At 41.8% G+C, this 17793-nt stretch overlaps 1 protein-coding gene across 1 annotated transcript in view; it reads right to left on the bottom strand.

The window, feature by feature from the left end:
• Positions 1-17793, bottom strand: part of SETBP1 (SET binding protein 1) — a 153850-nt gene that overhangs the window by 124345 nt on the left and 11712 nt on the right. Inside the window, exon 2 of the mRNA XM_069963249.1 lies at positions 5210-5839. Coding sequence (XP_069819350.1) covers positions 5210-5704 — 495 coding nt within the window. The 5' untranslated portion in view covers positions 5705-5839. The remainder of the gene's footprint in view (positions 1-5209; positions 5840-17793) is intronic.

Below are 17793 nucleotides of genomic sequence, written 5' to 3' on the forward strand. Positions count from 1 at the left end.
TGTCTTACAACACTAAGTGCCAATGGAGAGGCCAAAATGGCATCCACGCATGTTGTGGATGATGGTGGTATTGTGGTGACCAATACAACTTGGTCAAATTTTTTTGAGAAGATCACCCAAATTGCACTGGAGAGAAGGAGGTCTTCCATAAAACCAAATGGCCACCATGCATTATTTATGGTGGAATTAAAATATGACACACAAAATCTAGCCAAGTTAAGGGGTCTCAAAGAGAGGGTTTCCTGTTGTGGCATTAAGGTTCAGACATGGCCAAGCTTTCCTAATTCATTTAGGTTTCAACATTAAAATTGCCACAAGTCCGACATATCCAGCATGGTCCATTCTTTGTGCAACAAGTCTGCAGCACGAGACATAAAACTCTACTTCACCGCTGTAATATATAAACACTTTGTTAAAAGGTACACTTGTTCTGGTCCAGAAACGCCATGGCCATCAGACAGAAAACAAACACACATGCAGGTTTCAGTTTCGCAATGTTACAACTCTCAGAGAAGACTTGGTCAAATTAAGACATGGAGAAAAGCCATATGTCAACATCCAGAAACCCACAAAAAGAAAGAAACCTAAAAAAAAAAATGTACAAAGTGCACTAGGCAGGTGGCCATCGGGAAACTTTTGACCCAACTTCGAAACTTAAGACCATCAAAACCAATTGGGTGTTGCTATGTCGTATGCTACTGAAAATCTGAATGAGGTTAAACAGTGGGCATCCCTTCTAGAAAAAATGTGGTAGTTCTGACCTCACAAACCTTAACTGGATCTTCTGATAAGATATACATATAGAATTTTTGGCAGAATATTCCATAAAAGGGAATCTTTCATCCTGGCCAAACCATGACTCATCAGAGCGTTCCCTGGTGGCTTCTCCCATCATGCTTGTAGGATAGGTCTCCATGTTTGGGTATAGGGAGAGCTCTATCAATCAAAGCCAGCAGGGTAGGCAAGGGTCACTAGGGTCCAACCAGATGACTTGTGGTTCAGGCAATTAGAAAGTGATGACAGGTTTCCTTTAAATAGAATAGAACATACAAGCTAAAAATATCATGCAAATGCAGTAGTCTTCTCTGCCATGTTTTTTTTTTTTACTTTCAAAAGCTTTTAAAGTTCTATAAACCCAATGATCCTCAAACCCAATGGGATGAATAGGTCATGCTGGGATTGAGCCATGCAACAGGTGGCAATTCGCATACTACCTGCTTCGAGGTATGGTGATGTTAATGAAAAATGAGATGGGAATCCCAACGTTTTGGAACCCTCACGCAATGTGTGGAATATCCATTTATTTCTGGGCTCGACAAGAGTAGAGCAAGAGTAATGATAAAAACATCTGTGGGGTGGCAGGATGGGATATAAGACAGGAACGCAATAATGGGAGATTTCAAAACAGCTATGACTTATTGCCTTAGAACACATGGGAACTGGCAGATAAAGTTCAGGAAATCTATTGAAGTTCAGATATTAATCCACTAACATGTGAATCCCATTACCCTCCATGGTCCATGGATAAAACAGAAGGGTGATGGAGCCGTGTTTAGGATCAGACAGTCACCCTTAAAGTAGTTGAATGCGATTACAAAAAAGTCCATTCCTGCTTATAGGCTGTGTCTGGTATTAGCTTAAATGAGACAGACTTGCAATACCATACACGGCCAATAAGAGAGGGTGGCGCTGTCTGGGCAAAATGAAAATGTGAAAAAGGAAAAGATTGTATCTGCTGCCTACCATAAATGTGGTGTGGTTCTTACATCTCAACATCTACTTAGGTTCCACTCCCTTCATATTTTAATAAAACAAAACAGATTATCTGAAATCTCATTTCCTCCTACTGTAAACATAGAGCTGGACAGCTGCGGAGAGGTCATAGATCACTATAAAATCCCATGAAAAGTGTTAGTAATAGACTAGTGTGCTATACTAGGCCAGTACTGTCTCTCCTTGTGGAGACTTCCAGTTGCTGTAGGGGGTTGTACAGGACAGGCAATGCTACCTGGGAAAAGGTATGCAAATTAGCCCTCCCCCACAAAAGAATAGAAACATTATGTTAGACATAGGTCTTCTGTAACTAAGGAAGTTATGGATCACATTTTCGGTTTCTATACAGACAGGAAAGTAAGGTAGTGTTGAGCGGCGAGGCCGAACTGTGTGTTTGGTCGTTCACCGGCTGATCGCTAGAACTATTACACAGGGGCATACTGGTAAATACTGTGGATTTACCGATCACATCTACTGGAAATCTTTCAAACATCATTTACTCACTAAGGGGGAGTTCACACTGAGTAAATTCATCACAATTCTGCGACGGAATTAATTGGAAGGCTCATGTGCTTTCGCTTCAGTCACTCTCCAACACAAAATTCTGATGAATTTACTCAGTGTGAATTGACCCTAATAGTGTTGAGCAGAGAGGCCAAATGTTCATGTTCGGCGAAGTTCTCTCATGTATAAAGCTGTAGTCAAATGCTGAGTGTTTGGGTTCTGAGAATGTTGTCAGACCCAAAAAATGTTGTCTCCCCGGTCAACACTATCAGTAAGTAAATGATATTTGGAATATTTTTTTTCAGTAAATTTAATTGTTAAAGGCACAGTATTTACCCTGTGTGATAGCGCCAGTGATCGGCCAGCGGTGAATACTCAATTCATCAGTTGATCGGGTTGCTCCGACATGCTGAAAAATCATTGGCCAATGACTGATTGCCGGAAAGCGCGGCTTGACCCATCCACAGCTTCACCATGCAACTGATCTAGCCTTCCGAAGGCTTTGTAAAGTTCTGACCACAGAGATTGGTTTATGTTTACAGATGTCCTTGGGACATCTAATAGGGCCCAGAACGAAGAAAAACCTGCCTGAAAGATCTATCCTAAGAAAAAATCTAAAGGAAATAATCTATGGAGTCCATCAAATTCAACCTATAACCCTACTGTGTTGATCCAGAAGAAGGTCGTTTCTTGTCATAGCTATCGTAGGTTTCTTGGAGATCCAAGACAAGAGTTTTATTTGTCGGTTTTACATCAAGATTTTAATTTCTGGAAAAAAGAAGACCATAAACATGTCTTCTACCTTCCATTCCAGACAGCAGTTGGGGTCGATAACGTCCCACCGTACAGAGCGGCGGGTACTGGCAGGCTCCATCCACCGCCATGCTGTTATTTAAATGACTTTCAAACTTTCTGTGGTTTACCACCTGGCGTTATTTGCATCGATACAGCACAATTCATGCCACTGAGCCATATGTAAACATTAGCCGAGAAATGTGCTTTAAAATATCAGCAGGGAGCAAAATCCATTTCTGTAGTTTGCAAACCAATTGTTACAACTTCAGCGTGAGCCCCGAGGACTTAGCAGATCCCTGCGCGGGAGTCAACACATGCAAACAACAACCAACACGAATCCTGCGTTTGTTCCACAAAACACATGCTGTTCAGTTTTTATCATTCATTGTTTCAATTATTTTATTAACAGCAGAAGTTTTTGTTGAATAATCCAATTAATGTATCATATAAATGTAGCAAAATAGCCCGGTCTCGTCCATCGCCGTACTTCTGAGCTCGTAACTTTGAGTACTCCCTATTTTTCTATTGTCTGGTAAATTGCATTTGGGGAGTTTATCTTCTAGGAGTATTGTTTGTTGCAGATTAAAGGAGAACTTCAGGGAAAACAAAAAAATAAAGTTAGGGCAGGGGGATGCAGGAGCCTGATGAAAAATCTATACTTACCTGTCCCCCCACAGTGGGAATGGCCCGTTCAGCCAGTCTTTGACCGTATTGATGTCCTGACCCAGTCATTAACTGGCCAAGCATGCATTTCTCACCTGGGTTGTGACTTTGCTAAATCGGGAGATGCAGGAGGCGGTGGTGTTCCTTGAGCTTTGCAGCAGCACAGGGGCACAGGGATGGGTAAGTATAGATTCTTTACTATGTTCCCGCACTCCCTTGCCCACATTGTATTTTTCATTTTCCCTAGGATTCTCCTTTAAGTGCTGTCAACTGAACCAGTAAATTTATGAAGGTGGCTCTGAGATGTAACTAAAGCCAAGAGTTCAATGGATTCTACAAGAATGGACAAGCATGGCTGCTTTTCTCCAGAAACAGCTTCCTATCCATGTCTTTGAGCCATGTCTGGAAGTAAATGAAGCTGCAATACCACATACCACATATTATATATATATATATATATTGCGAGCCAGATTGTTGCGAGAACTATTTGTTGGTGACACACAAAGAAGTCCCATTGGCCTTTAAAGACTTCTCTATGCTAAAAGTGCCTATACACCTACTAAAGTAACAGCGATGGGTTTGTCCACCAGTTTTTGATGGTTTATTGTTAACACTTAGATGGCGATAAAAATGGCTGCAAGACCAAGACTCTTTGTAATTCTACTCAACAAAACATACCTAGAGTACTGCAGTGATATAAGCTGTTTACAGCCTTTTTGGGGTTCAAAGCCCCCCCCCCCCCAAGTAGCTATCTACAGATAGGTGACTCTTCCTTTTGTAGGAGACTACTATCTGGAGGACAGCTGATTTGCATAAGTCATCTAGAGTAAGGAGGACTGTAATGTAACCCATAGCAATGAGATGTCCACTGTCATTCATTGTGAGGACAAAGAAAACCAGTTGTTAAGATAACAACGTAGACAATTAATAGTATGCTTCACTCATAAAACAATGTTTATGTTAAACCTCCTCCCCAACAAACATATAAATCTGGGTCACGCTGGTGGTTTGTGTACAGAGGACGACACTTCAGTCACCAGCTAATCTAAGCCTCAGCCAATGAAACGTATAGTCCACAAGACTATATCTAGTGATCTACACAGTATAATAAAACTACTCACGTCTCATCTAAGGTCTACTTAAAATTGTATATGCTACCTCTATTTTATAACACTAGGGATGGGCCAAATAGCCCAAGCTAAGCTTGTCCAACTATGTTATAGCCACTCTTAACTCCTTGTAGGAAGAATCGACCATCTAGACCCAAACTATTTCCTTATTGAAAGATGAGAAATTCTCGGGTTCCTACCACCTATCACAAAAAAATGTGGGAACTCCCTCTCTGATGAATGATATCTACCTACTTATCATGTAAGGCCTAGCAATAACTAGTGTGTGATGTAAAATAAAATCATCTTTGAGCTTAACTTATTTACAGCTGAACAAGTACTATGCATACATTTAGTTTTCTTACCTTCTTTTTCACGTGAGCTCTCTCGTCTTCCTTTGCCGGTTTACTGTTTTTCCCAGACTTGGAGAGTTTTTGCTCTCCAGATTGCTTTATAGTAATTTTAATCTCTGGAGGGCAAATATAGTTCTCCAGGTTTTTCGGAGGCTTCTTTGCCCTCTTGGTGGTCTGAATTTTAAGTTTTAGACTTCCCTCGGTAAAATTGGCCTCCTTGATGGAAAACTCTTGTTCTTCCAATCCATCTCCTGTCACCCATTTCTCACTGTCTGCGTTGGAGTTTGAATCCACATCTCTGCCAGAACCTAGTTCATCCTCCTCTTCCGGTTCCATAGACTCTCCATTTCCAGGTCCAGTTTTGGTGGCCCCAGGTCCTGGCTTCAAGGTTTTGTCTCCGCCAGTAGAGCCAGATGTCGATGTCTTCACAGAAGAAACAGACGGCAAGAAGTCTGTCTCACAACAACGTTGTTGTCGGCCGCTGCTCCCGTTTTCACGTTGCTCCATGGCAAATCCAACAATCCGTTAACTTTTGACCAAAGTATATTGGAGTTGGACTGGCAAAACAGTCTATAGAAGTAGCAGTGTTTAAACGATCCCCTTAGAGTCTAAAATCAGCAATGGCAAAAGAGAACTGGAAACCTGAAAGGAAGAAAAAAAGGAATTTAATGAACTGAAACCCAAAATTTCCATCTACTCACTAATCACAATTTTCACCTTATTAAAACCCACCGCACACACTCGATATCTAACATTGGATACTGACCAAAAGCTAATACTCATTAACTCTCTTCCCTAGCATCCTCTTTTATAACTCTTAGACTGCATTCACTCATCCTGTAAAATTGTCCGTGGATGCGGATCCACGAACACGGAAACTTTAGATAGAAGCGCAGAAGACAGGAGCACAGAAGACAACTATAGCTCTACTCCCCTATTCCAGTGAACAGGTGAGCTGGCTAGCAAGTGGGGAGCAGGCGAGTAGTTGTCTTCTGCGCTCCTGTCATCTCTGCTGCCGGGCAGCGCGGGGGGGGGGGGGGGGGGGTCTGCACTTTGGGGGATCTGTGCCACAATCCTCTTAAGGTCATTGTGGCATGGATCGCGGCACAGATCGTGTGAATGAGGCCTTAGGGTGTCCTTCTAAAACAGTCAGCTAACAGATATTTCTCACAGCCTTTTCACACACATGAACATTTGGTATGGTTGAACATTCATATATTCATTCTGGTGAGGAGGGTTATTCGTCCGAAAACAAAGGGTTTGGTCACTGAAAGTCCAATGTGTCTGACCCCTATTTTACACACATTCATCTGTTGGAATCAGGAGGACCCCATACATCTTATACTGTTTTCCGAACACACCACCAGTGGTGGGTTTGGCCGAGTCTAGTATAACGTGTATAAACACCTTTAAAGGGAATCTGTCACCCCCCGTGTCGGGGTGACAAGCTCCTGACCTCCGTTAGAGCCTCATATACTCACCTAATCCCGCCGGGTCCCGCTTCTGGAGGTGGTCGGGTGACGGAGATCTCAGCCGCTGCAGCCCGGCGCGCGCGCTGAGAGATGAGTCCAACACCCATAGAGAATGACAGGAGAGTCCAGCGCTCCGTCATTCTCTATGAGCTTTGGACTCATCTCTCAGCGCGCGCGCCGGGCTGCAGCGGCTGAGATCTCCGTCACCCGACCACCTCCAGAAGCGGGACCCGGCGGGATTAGGTGAGTATATGGGGCTCTAACGGGGGGTCGGGAGCCTGTCACCCCGGCACAGGGGGGTGACAGGTTCCCTTTAAATCAGTCATGTTCCATGGTTGAGCTTCATCTTACAGGTTTACATACACAAACAAATTAGTATACATGGATCTTCCCACCAAACAAAAAGACAACAAACACAGCACTGGGCTATCAGCTGACAGACCCATGTTTTGCTCCCAGCGCCCTGGCAAGCAGCTGATTTCACTAGATAAAGCTAGTACCTTCCAGGCATTGCAAGCTGCTTCAGGGGAAATGTAACGTCAAATGGCAGCTGCCAGCACTCCTTACTTTCTCTATGGGGCTGCAGAACATTTCTGACAGCTGAACTCGGAAATATTCGTCAGCCCCACAAAGAATGAATGGAATACTATTTTATCCCAGTTCTCATGATCAGTTGTTGGACCCCCCCCCCCCCCATTAAATATCTTGTTAACCCCTATTCTATGGATAGGAAATAACATCCTGAGATGGGAATATTTCTTAAAATGAACGTTAAGGCCAAAGCCCCAGTCAACTGCCTTGTTAGACAAGACTTCAAAGAATAGATTTTTATTTCTTATTGGCCTCCAACAATTTTAGGTGGACATCTCAAAGAAGTCTTACTGTATTCCCTGGTAGACACAAACCAATATAAAATCAACTATAATGGTGGTCCATTATAGTTGATTATAGTATCTCAGATAAGTCTACTGCTGAATTCATGTTGGTAAAGAAAATTATCATACATTTCATTGAATTTGCAAAACTCATCATAGAAATGGAAAAAATCTGACCTTTCTAGAATAAGTGGATCTTTCAGATAACTAAGAAATATGCTAAGCCAAACAAAGGAGAACTTTACTAAAGGAATCTTGACTTGACCAGATTGAAAACCATATTCCAAGAAGAACATGGACGAACCATTCCCTCAATCTCTCCTCTGCATTGTCTGACACACTTCAAATAAGACCCTAGATCGAATTTACTTTTCATAATCGAAGTTTATTCAAGGAGTTGTATTGGATTATAAAACATGGCAGAAAAAGTACCATGGGTCGTGGGTGTTGCAGCTGAGTGGCTGAGCTGTAATACCAAACACAACCTGAGGAAAGGTGTGGCGCTGCTTTGGAAAGAAAGCGGCAAAGGTCACAAATATGAACAATAGTCTAAGGAGTTGATGCAAGTTATAAGCTCCACGGTCTGACTCTGCCAAGTACACAGATGTGAGGAAGTTGGAGGGGTGTGCCGATAAGCCAACTTCTTTACGTTGTATCAAGTTTCTGAACAGACAAACATTTCCTAGAAATTGTTTTTTTTCTATGGTTTCTCTCATCTGTTGCTTTAGAGGTGGGAACCGGCTAGATCTTATCGTTGCATATAAATGACTTTATCACTCAATAAGAAACAAAGCCAACAAAGTCAAAGAAAAGATATCTAAGCACATGTAAACAAGGAGACAAAAAAGGGGATGAATAATAAAATATAAACCATAAAGGTGGCCATACGCCTTCGAATCTACTTCTTATGCCAAAAATGCAGGTGTTTTCAGTAGGTAAATGGGCAATAAGGACCTTATTACAGGGAGCGATAATCAGCCGATTATCGCTCCGTGTAATAGAGACCATGATCAGCCAATGACATCGGCTGATCATTGATTTATGTTTGGACCTAAAATCAGCGAACGCTGACCGTGCATTGCTACATGTAATAGCGGTGCACGGCCGATGGCTGACGACGGCCAAAACACCTAATACTTTACCTCTCCCCATCATCAGCTGACAGGCCACTCAGATGCTGCTGCCACGGGGACCAGGAAGTTGCAGAGCACAGGAGAGAAAACCGGGAGCGGGGAAAGTTAAGGTATCAGGTGCTTAGGCAAGGGCTGCATGGACATTGCTAACGATGTCCATGCAGCCCTTACAGCCCAATTATCGGGCCGTCTAAAAGGTCCAGTAGCAGATCGGCACTCGTTTACTAAAATGATTGGGTCATAGTCGGCCAGTGAAATAGTACTCTAAGCTGCTACCAGATAACCCTGATGTTGGCTAAAGGATCACACCTTGTAATTCAGCATACCCAATCCTATGTGCCCCACTGACATCATGTGTTAGGACAATGTTGGCCTATTCTGTCCATTTCCGTCCTTATTTGTACGGACACTTGACATACAAGGAATTAAAGGGGTTGTCCAGAGAACATAAAAGGGTTACCTCTTCTGTTCTCCAGTGCTCTACTTCATCCATCTGTCCGTCTGTGCTGATAACTTTCAAAGATGAAGGGGGGCGGGAGCATGTTGCCGGCAGTGATCAATAGCCGCCCAGTGTTACCGATTCTGCACAGACATTGGGCAGCTATTGGACATTGAGTGTGGGCATGATTTTGCAGGAATGCCCGCATCGCCAGCAACATGCTCCTTCGCCTAATAGGCAGAGCGACAGGGTGGAGCATCAGAAAGCAGATGAGGAAGGACCTTTTCTGCTCTCCAGATAACCCCTTTATCGACTCTGATGGCAGCCCACAACTAAAGGTCATATGTATAGCTACAGATAATAAACTGCTGGTAGATCTACCATCAGTAAACTTAAAGGGGTTATCCAGGCTTAGAAAACATGGCTGCTTTCTCCCAGAAACAGCACCTTTCCTGTCCTCAGTTTGGGTGAGGGTTTTGCAGCTCAGTTCCATTGAAGTGAATGGAACTGAAGTGTAATACCACACATGACCTAGTTCTGTTTTCGCAAGAAGGTAGCTGTGCTCCTTCCAATCCTGGATAGAACAATAGATAGATAGATAGATAGATAGACAGACAGACAGACAGACAGACAGACAGACAGATAGATAGGAGATAGATAGATAGGAGATAGATAGATAGGAGATAGATAGATAGATAGATAGATAACAGATAGGAGATAGATAGATAGATAGATAGATAGATAGATAGATAGATAGATAGATAGGAGATGATAGACAGATAGATAGATAGATAGATAGATAGATAGATAGATAGATAGATAGATGATAGATAGATAGATAGATAGATAGATAGGAGATAGATAGATAGATAGATAGATAGATAGATAGATAGATAGATAGATAGAGATTTACCAAATATGGTGTAAAGTGAAACTGGCTCAATTGCCCCTACCTACCAATCAGATTCCACTTTACATTTCTCACAGATTCTTTGGAAAATGAAAGGTGGAATCTGATTGGTTGCTAGGGGCAACTGAGCCAGTTTCACTTTACACCATGTTTGATAAATCTCCCTCATAGCGCCCACAACGGACACATTTTCCTACGTGAGGTCTCTACTGCACCTTTTATAAGCCATGTTCTTTGGTTTTCATGACCCTTTTTGCACATCGGAATTTGTTACCTAGATTCTTCCTTTTGACACAGTATTAGGTAATGTGTCAGGTTGACTAGCACAGTAGTAGCCTAAAGTCACCTCTTTTTCAAGCAGGTGCTACATAAATCATTTCCCTCTTACAGGGCAGATACAGGTAAAACATGTTTCGTTTGGCCCGCACCGTAGAAATCATCGCTGAGATACTCCTTCTCATTACCCTAGGCTGGGAGACGCACAATAAATCTGGGAACGCAAGATAATACTAATGGCTTTTGAAAGGTTAAAGGGAACTCAGCAGGTTGAAAATCCAGTGAGAAGAGGAGGAGTCCAGCGGGCGGTCCGATCAGTGGTTTACTTACATACATTACAAGTCGTATTAAATCTTTTCCCACACATAGGTACATCAATCCGTTCTGCTCCTCCTACTCTCTATCATGCTGCCTACAGGTTGGATTACATATTCTAAATAACAAGTTCCCTCAAAAAGGTATTGTGCAGAGTCTTGGTTATACTATGCTATGGGATACGCTTTCCAAAAATGGAATCCAAAATACTCTAGTGGTTCACTTGAAGACCACCCTAACATGCGGCTACATATGTACACAGTGGGGGAGATTTATCAAACATGGTGTACAGTGAAACTGGCTCAGTTGCCTCTAGCAACCAATCAGATTCCACCTTTCATTTTCCAAAGAGTCTGTGAGGAATGAAAGGTGGAATCTGATTGGTTGCTAGGGGCAACTGGGCCAGTTTCACTTTACACCATGTTTGATAAATCTCCCCCAGTATCTTTTACCCCACCTTTCTTAGCCATTGATCCTACAGACTTGCTTGAGGGACATTTCGGTGAAATGTAAGATGGGGACGGACATGTTGTGAAAAGGTGGGACCTCATAATCATTTATTATGTGTACCCAAGAAATGAGGATGGACATTTGTATAATGTTGGATAGTGGAACCTTAGAATTCTTTGTTGGTTGCACCTTAGAGATGGACATGTTCTATGAAGTTGGATGGTGGGACCTCAGAATGATTATAGGGTGTACCTAAAAGATGGGGATGTATATGTTCAATATAGCTGGATGGTGGGACCTTAATCATTCTTAGGGTGTACTGAAGAGATGGACATGTTCTATAAAGTTGGATGGTGGGACCTCAGAATGATTATAAGATGAACCTGAAGGCCCTATCCCACAGCCCGACTCTGAGGAGCAAACGAGCGCTGTCAGCGCTCATTTACTCCTCGTTCCCCGCTAGCTGCTGGTGCTATTCCACGCGGCAGCAGCGAGTGGGTGAGTCCAAAGGGGGCCGCGGGGAGGTGCAGGAGGAGCTGCCCGGGTGATCGCTAGATTGTCCGGGCAGCCCATAGCATACAGCATCGATCTGCTGCCGGCGCTCCTATTTTATGAAGCGATGGCAGCAGATCGTTGTTGTATAAGTTGTTTGTCTTTCATTATGTTTGAAAGACAAACGACAACGGTCAGCCGACATGAACGATGTCAGCTGATCATTGCCTTCTATTCCACAGGACGCCCATCGGCCGAATACGGACGAAAATCGTTCCGTAGAATAGGGCCTTAAGAGATGAGGATGTACATGTTCAATAAAGCTGGAAGGTAGGACCTTAATTATTCTTAAGCTATGTTCACACAATGTAATCACGGTCGTTGTTGCCAATGGATGGTGGGACGTAACAATAGACTTGTTACGTTGCATGGTGGGGCTTCAGAATCATTTGTTTGGAATACCCAAGGTGCCCCACTCCTACACTGGGCAAGAAAGCGTAATGATATGAACCAAGCAACCATAACATAGAATTGAAGGTCGTAGAATGGGAAGACATCCAGATTTTACACAAAACAATTACTGGATTTTGGCCATAAACCCTACCTTGGTGGACTTTCCTCCTTGGATGACCATCAAGCCTTAGCACCTCCCATCTTTTTCTATAAACCTCCACACAACCATCCAGGATCATTTCCTTCCTACATAAGGCGGTGAGGACTAATATTTTTTCCATTCATAATTTGTCATCTTTATTTATTACCCTGGTCGCGAGCTGAGATGAGGCGTTCCTCCAGAAACGCAAGGACAAACTGCTGCCAGGCTGGCGATATTACAGTAAAGGGTTTATTAATGCAGATAAATGTGCATATCTACACATACATCACAGGATTTATAGCAAACTTGCGTAATAAGCTTCAGGGGGTAATAAAACAGCCAACCGTAGATTTCCCTAGGTATAGTATAAACGCTGTCATTTGGAATTACAACACCGACCGACACTCAATCCGACCGCAGCTATGAGGGAAAGTATTTTACACATAAGTGTAGCTTCACCGAGGAAACTCAAGCCCTGAGGAGCTGCTGAAATAGACGGGTCCTGACAAGTTTCTCGTTTCCAGTTTGTTACTAATGAACATATGTGACATTTATAAATAAAATACTCCATGCCTATTCACGTTGTGTGTTTCTCCTTTGTTACGTTGTACCTAAGTACAAGTCATGTGACTACTGTAGTATCGGGCGGCATGCTAGAGGGGTATAGCCCAAATATATCTTTATCATTCCCATAGAACTTGAATTCTTAACTTGAGGTCCTTGGGTCTCCATACTGATCTAGCAGTGGCCCCCCGTAATTTATTTCTAGGGTGGTTTGGCCATAAAACAGCCATTGGTTAATTTTTAATTCAGCCCTACGCCTTATAGTCACAGGCAGAGTGCCCAACCAAAGTAAGTGGCAATGCATAGAGCAGCACTGCTTACGTGTGGAACATAGAATCTAGTATACTGAGCAGAATGACATACATTATATGCCCTACTGCTTTATTTGAAATCAACTGGTTCCAGAAAGTTCCAGAGAGTTGTTATTTACGTCTATTAAAATCTCCAGTCTTTCAGTACTTATTAGCTGCAGTATGTTCTGCAGGAAGTGGTGTATTCTTTGCAGTCTGACACAGTGCTCTCTGCTGCCACCTCTGTCCATGTCAGGAACTATCCAGAGCAGGAGGGGTTTTCTATGGGGACAGTTCCTGACATGGACAGAGGTGAAAGCAGAGAGCACTGTGTCAGACAGGAGAGAATACACCACTTCCTGCAGGACATACAGCAGCTGATAAGCAGTAGAAGACTTGAAAATTTTTAATAGAACTAATTTACAAATCTCTGGAACTTTCTGGCACTAGTTGATTTAAAACTTTTTTGTAGCTGAATTACCCCTTTAAGCAGCAAGTAAATCTCTCATAGACAGCAACAACAACCAACCAAAAAGTTGGATGTCATCTGCAAGTTTTAAGCAGATCACCTCTCTGGCTTGTGGAAATTCCCCAGTCGTGTTCATAGGATTGGTCCTCTTTAAGTTCTAGAGTTCAGCTCCTGCAGTCTATATTATTCGTGAGACTGCTGCCCGACCACAAGTCATACTGAAACTCCGGCAGTAAATGCAGCATCAGAACTACTAAGAAGAAAACGCTTACCTACTTCATCTTCCCACAGTTCGTCTTTTAAGAACAGGGAAACTTGATCGCACAAACCCTTCTCCTGTAACTTTCTAGTAACCTCCTAATGACAATACCTTGTCTGGAGACTCGCATGTACTTTACCACAAAACAGGAGGATCATGGTCAATGTCTGCTGAACACTGAAGCCTGAAAAGCACTTACCCCGAATCAACAACGCTGCCGAGCAGGCCGCGCGGGCGGATACGGATAATGCTTCTAAGAAAGACTTGTGTACATTCTGAGCACATGGGTGCAATGAGTTATGACAATGTAAACAGCAGGAATGTTGGTTCTGTGACAGATAACAGGGAGACATTGGTCTCTTCAGGCCACAGAGGACTCTCTAAGAGAATCCACACTGGAGAAAGTCAGGCCCCTCAGTATAGCTAACGTCTGTATTTCTTATTGTCAGGGCTGTAAGTTTTCTTACACAAATGAGAGTATCATAGTAGTTATATTCTTGTACATAGGGGGCAGTATTATAGTAGTTATATTCTTGTATATATAAGCAGTATTATAGTAGTTATATTCCTGTATATAGAAGCAGTATTATAGTAGTTATATTCCTGTATATAGGAGCAGTATTATAGTAGTTATATTCTTGTATATAGGGCAGTATTATAGTAGTTATATTCCTGTATATAGGAGCAGTATTATAGTAGTTATATTCTTGTATATAGGAGCAGTATTATAGTAGTTATATTCTTGTATATAGGAGGCAGTATTATAGTAGTTATATTCTTGTATATAGGAGGCAGTATTATAGTAGTTATATTCTTGTATATAGGGCAGTATTATAGTAGTTATATTCTTGTATATAGGAGCAGTATCATAGTAGTTATATTCTTGTACATAGGGGGCAGTATTATAGTAGTTATATTCCTGTATATAGGAGCAGTATTATAGTAGTTATAGTCTTGTATATAGGAGGCAGTATTATAGTAGTTATAGTCCTGTATATAGGAGCAGTATTATAGTAGTTATATTCTTGTATATAGGGAGCAGTATTACAGTAGTTATATTCTTGTATATAGGTAGCAGTATTATAGTAGTTATATTCTTGTATATAGGTAGCAGTATTATAGTAGTTATATTCTTGTATATAGGAGCAGTATTATAGTAGTTATATTCCTGTATATAGGAGCAGTATTATAGTAGTTATATTTTTGTATATAGGAGCAGTATTATAGTAGTTATACTCTTGTATATAGGAGCAGTATCAGGCTATGTTCACGGAACGGCCGGTCTCTGGCCGGATCATCTTGGCCGGTACTCAGCGTGCGCCCGCATCAGAGCTTCCCATAGCCCACAGTGAAGCAAGCGTCCGGAGCCGCTTGCTTCACTGTGTGAACTGACAGGTCTTTCTGCGGCCGCAATTCACTGAATTCAATTTTTTTACGGTGCCGCCCACGATCCCGGCCGGAGCGTATACGATGTGTGTACGCTTCGGCCGGGATCGCATTAAAAATGAAGCTATGTCCCACCCCGCAAAACTACGGCCGTAGTTTTACGTATTGTGAACATAGCCCCATAGTAGTTATATTCTTGTATATAGGGAGCAGTATTATAGTAGTTATATTCTTGTATATAGGAGGCAGTATTATAGTAGTTATATTCTTGTATATAGGAACAGTATTATAGTAGTTATATTCCTGTATATAGGGAGCATTATTATAGTAGTTATATTCCTGTATATAGGAGCAGTATTATAGTAGTTATATTCTTGTATATAGGAGGCAGTATTATAGTAGTTATATTCTTGTATATAGGGAGCAGTATTATAGTAGTTATACTCTTGTATATAGGAGCAGTATTATAGTAGTTATATTCTTGTATATAGGAGCAGTATTATAGTAGTTATTCCAAAAAGAGAGACAAAGAAGCTTGCACTCACCAAAAAACTGCTGCGGTATAGATCCGTTTATTTCATCTTCATAGACGTGAATGGGGAGGGGAAGTGAAGGCAGGGGCGTCCGATCGGACGCCCCTGCCTTCACTTCCCCTCCCCATTCACGTCTATGAAGATGAAATAAACGGATCTATACCGCAGCAGTTTTTTGGTGAGTGCAAGCTTCTTTGTCTCTCTTTTTGGAATACTATATACTCTGTTTAAGCATTGCACCCCTATGCTGCACACCGTTAGCCTTACATCCTCTGTGTATACGTCCTAGCTCATGGGCATGTATAATAAGTTACTGGACTTTGGTGCAAACTCAGAATTTCTCTCCCAGTTTTTATTATAGTAGTTATATTCTTGTATATAGGAGGCAGCATTATAGTAGTTATAGTCTTGTATATAGGAGCAGTATTATAGTAGTTATAGTCTTGTATATAGGGGACAGTATTATAGTAGTTATATTCTTGTATATAGGAGCAGTATTATAGTAGTTATATTCTTGTACATAGATGGGAGTATTATATTAGTTATATTCTTGTATATAGGAGGCAGTTTTGTAGCAGTTATATCCTTGTACACAGTAATATATATATATATATATATATATATATATATTCTTTTCTAAAGGAGCAGTGTTATTCTAGGTATATTATGTTACAGGTTACAGTATTGCTGTAGTATTATATATATGTAGTATTATGTATTATAGTAGATAGGTTCTAGTAGACAGTGGGCAGCATTATGGTTCTCATCTCATCTTCTCTTCGTAATGACAGGAGCTTCTATTATATTAGTCGAGGTTGGCGTCGTGCAGTAGAACGTCTTAGTTTCTCAGCACAATGGCTGGATAGGCTTGAAAAATGACAACCAATTTTGTGGGCTAGAAACAAGCCGAGAGCAGCTGTCACTTCCCTTCCTCCACTAGACTTGGCAGCTCATACAAAGTGAGCAATATCGGAGCACAGAAGAAAGGTCCTGCTAGGTTAAAGCGAGAAAGAAATCTGCGCTTTGTCCTGCGGCATGACGGGAAATAAAAGAAAGAAAAAAAAAACACCATCTACTGAAAAGATTATATTTTTTCTCTCACCTATCCAAGTTTGGACTAATCCTTATAGTGAGAAGAATAGAACAGGCCAGGTATTGAGGAGTTAAATTCTACGCCTATACCCAACACTGCATTAAATGGTAAAGCAATTTAAGAAAGGTCACAAGAAAACAAGGACAAACAACAGCAGTTACCAGCTCTGCAGCCGCAGCACTATAGCCAGCCAGATTGATCTGGTTCAGGAGGAAAGCGCTCGCTGCATGAGTCACCGCTCCTCATCTCAATGTTTAGAGACATCACAAAAAGGAAAAGCTGAGCTCTAGTGTTAGGGCCCTATTCCACGGGACGATTATCGTTTGGATAATCGTTAACGATTAACGATCTCAAACGACCGCTATTGCGAAAGACCTGAAAACGTTCACTCATTTCCATGGAACGATAATCGTTACTTATGATCGTAATTGCGATCGTTTCTCTTCGCTATTTATTCGCTATTGCGTTCGTATCTATTGAGAACGACCGAACGATGTCTTATTCAATGCGAACGATTTGCGAACGAGCAACGATAAAAATAGGTCCAGGTCTTATTAAACGATCAACGATTTCTCGTTCGGTCGTTAATCGTTAACTGCATTTCAACCGAACGATTATCGTTCAGATTCGAACGATTTAACGATAATCTGAACGATAATCGTCCCGTGGAATAGGGCCCTTAGGTCATGGCGTCCACGACAAGTGCCGTCACCTAGGACAGTAGTGTTGTTGGGGGGGGGGGGAGGGGGGGTTGAACCGGCGGCCCATGCTATGTGTTTACCTGTATAACTTCATAAATCATTAACCGCAATGTATTCTCACTGTTACAAAGGTTGTTAGAGAGGAAGGAGCCGATATATTATATTCATGAGTACTACCCATTATTCATCTTCCACTGCCTGCTGCATTTTAAAAATTTGTCCTGGAGTAGGAAAAAAAATAAAAATAAATTCCATTGTTGTTTGAGTTTGGTATTGCGGATCAGTTCCAATGAACTGAATGGGGTTGAGGTGTAATACCACTCACAACCTGAGGACAAGGGGGG

This window comes from Dendropsophus ebraccatus, chromosome 3 (assembly GCF_027789765.1).
Source record: "Dendropsophus ebraccatus isolate aDenEbr1 chromosome 3, aDenEbr1.pat, whole genome shotgun sequence".
NCBI classification, from domain to species: domain Eukaryota; kingdom Metazoa; phylum Chordata; class Amphibia; order Anura; family Hylidae; genus Dendropsophus; species Dendropsophus ebraccatus.